At 36.6% G+C, this 2,424-nt stretch overlaps 1 protein-coding gene across 1 annotated transcript; it reads right to left on the bottom strand.

The window, feature by feature from the left end:
- Positions 1 to 596: 596 nt before the first annotated feature.
- Positions 597 to 2,080, bottom strand: LOC104163422 (cytochrome c oxidase subunit 7A-related protein, mitochondrial). Its single transcript, XM_009702426.1, has 2 exons — positions 1,940 to 2,080; positions 597 to 1,039 (listed from the first exon to the last, which is right to left on the bottom strand). Exons 1-2 carry the CDS (start codon positions 2,078 to 2,080, stop codon positions 896 to 898), a joined length of 285 nt encoding a protein of 94 aa, XP_009700728.1. The 3' UTR covers positions 597 to 895.
- Between the last annotated feature and the right edge of the window lie 344 nt (positions 2,081 to 2,424).

Raw genomic sequence — 2,424 nt, 5'->3', positions numbered from 1 at the left:
CTATGACAGTGACCTGTTTCACCAAAAATTATAGTTAAACACCCAATGAGTTTTGAGAGAGGGTTTTAAGAGGATTACCATCTCAAAAAGACTACAGTAAGGTAGCTGAATCAGTTGTCTAGTTTGAGATCTACATGTTGAACTTAAACAAAAGTGTACCAGTATGTTTATTTCACTACCAGGCCCGGTGAAGTGGTCTGAAACTTTCAAGACTTGCCTGTTTTATTATTCATGTAGTTATCTTTATTGCACAGTAAGATTGTTTGACAAATGAAAGTCCAAAAACTGGTGTAACTGATGCTACAATACTGGTGCACTCTGCTGCATACAGTGATGCTAACATTATGGAATAAATCCACTTCATATGCTCCAAGGAGATAAGCCCTTTGTCCTACCACCAGAGGTACAAATATTTAATAACATGCCAGCATTTGGAAAAGTTCTACTGCCACCTGCTTATGTAAAATGAGCTGTGTATGACAGGTTCCCAGTATGTTATAATAATTAAATTATTTGCTTTTACTGTTTTGGAAACCAGCAACATCCTCCCACTAAGGAATGTGGAGCATAGCCCACAAAGTATTTGTCCTGTCTTGTCTCTAATATTGTTTCAGTTGGGGGAGGGAAGGAAGGAAAAACTTAACTTTCTCCAACTGTTCATACACTCCTGCAAGACAACAAATGCAAAGCTACAGCCATATGTTAAAATGATGTCTTTAAGTCTGTTTATACTGATTTCTAGAACACATAATGAAACCAATTTAAAAACATTTTCTCCAAGAAATTTTATCTCAATAATGAACCCTATATGATCACAGATTTAAAGCAAGTGCAGAGAGATATATGCAGGAGGTCCTTCAGAGAAATGTCAAGAGTCCCACAAGTTGTTGTTCATTTACTTTTGGTTTCTTGGTTGTGAGGCCATGTACAGTGCTACTAGACAGTAGATAGTCCCGCCTATTGTTAGAGCCATAGTGGTCCGATAAAGCAGCTTATCTGGAACTCCTCGTTTCAGGTGTACTGGCAGTCCATCTGCTTTCTGTGGGAAGAGTTTAAAAAGAAAACAAAAAAGAAATTAACACCCATACAAAGGCCATAAGGAACAAGCTACCTCAGGTAAATTAAGAGACTTCCATGAGGCAAATTTCCTGACAAATAGGCTATCTACAATCACATGTATTACATGTTTTTCATTTAGCAAGACAAATGCAAAGGCAAGTTAATTTTATTAGCCAAAGCTGTTAAATGCAGGCAGAAAGAATACATCTTGAAATGTTTCTAAAGAGGACCTGGATGGGAAAAGTGTCACTAACAAAAGAACGTGAAAAGATATGCATAAAAAATTATTCACCAAGTCAGACTGACACATTCCAAATGCAAGTGGCATGTAAGAGAGAAAAGGGAACATTATATAAAGCACATTCTTGATTTTTTTTAAATAAATGCTTAACTGATTTCCTTTATGAAAAGTCCTAATACGCTCAGAAATTGCATAGCTAACAAACTGGCTTTGAAAACTTTACTGTGGTCTTCTTATACCGCGTTATAAACAGCTTCAGTAACATCCAAATTATTACACACAAAACAGTAATGATCTGCTTTGCTCCTCCAGATCTGCTTTAAGGCATATGCTTGGATTCCCAGACAAAAAGTGCTTCCAGTGGTCAAATAATACAATAAGCATCTTCTGAAGCCAGTGAAAAAAGACAGACAATTTTACTAAACTTCTCACTTTCTGTATTTATCTCCTATACAAGGCATATATACCTTGTAGTATAGTACAAGTATACAGGTTATACTGTACTTGACACTTTTTTTTAACTAGACTTTACAAAATTTTGGTATTGTAGAATGACAGAAGTAGCTAGCCACATTAAAATAAGGAAAGATATGTCCCACTCTCCAGTTTGCTTTAAGTTACTCTCAAAGTTGTCATTACCTGAAAAAGTTTCTGCAGGTCTGGCACCTTGTTTTTACCCAAGAAAGAATCAGTTGCTGGTAAATCTGAAGCAAGTTTAGTTGTTGTCCCAAAAATCAGAGCTGGGGATTCAGTGGAAACTATTGGTTTGAGTCCCTGCATAAATAAAGATTAAAATATCAAGGTGTATAACACTTGCAAATGTACCAATTGTCACGTTAGGCAGGCATACTGCTAGTCATTGCAAGGATACGTTACAACAAATATTTATCTAGCATGAAGACCTGTGACAACGAGCTAAAGACACATTGTTCGCCCACTCATTTCTCAGCTACAACTTTGGGTCAGGGTTTAGCAAGGAGAATAGAAGCCTCCTTTCTGATTTCTTCATGACATAAATTTATAGCTATCATAAGTTTGTCTGTGCTGGTACTTTGTCCAAATTGCTGCCTGTTTTGCACGCAGAGCCCTAGATAGTCTGACTATATCTATATCTATAGTAGGAT

This window comes from Cariama cristata, unplaced genomic scaffold (genome assembly GCF_000690535.1).
Source record: "Cariama cristata isolate BGI_N322 unplaced genomic scaffold, ASM69053v1 scaffold8686, whole genome shotgun sequence".
Classification (NCBI taxonomy): domain Eukaryota; kingdom Metazoa; phylum Chordata; class Aves; order Cariamiformes; family Cariamidae; genus Cariama; species Cariama cristata.
Note: the sequence above shows the minus strand (reverse complement) of the source record. Positions and strands in the feature narration are given on the sequence as shown.

What these genes read in the sequence shown, in the direction of transcription:
- LOC104163422 (XM_009702426.1), bottom strand. Translation starts at nt 2,080, where the DNA reads ATGCAGGGACTCAAACCAATAGTTTCCACTGAATCCCCAGCTCTGATT. An exon ending in ACCTGCAGAAACTTTTTCAG is followed by an intron (nt 1,040 to 1,939) that starts GTAATGACAACT and finishes CTCTTCCCACAG; the next exon opens with AAAGCAGATGGACTGCCAGT.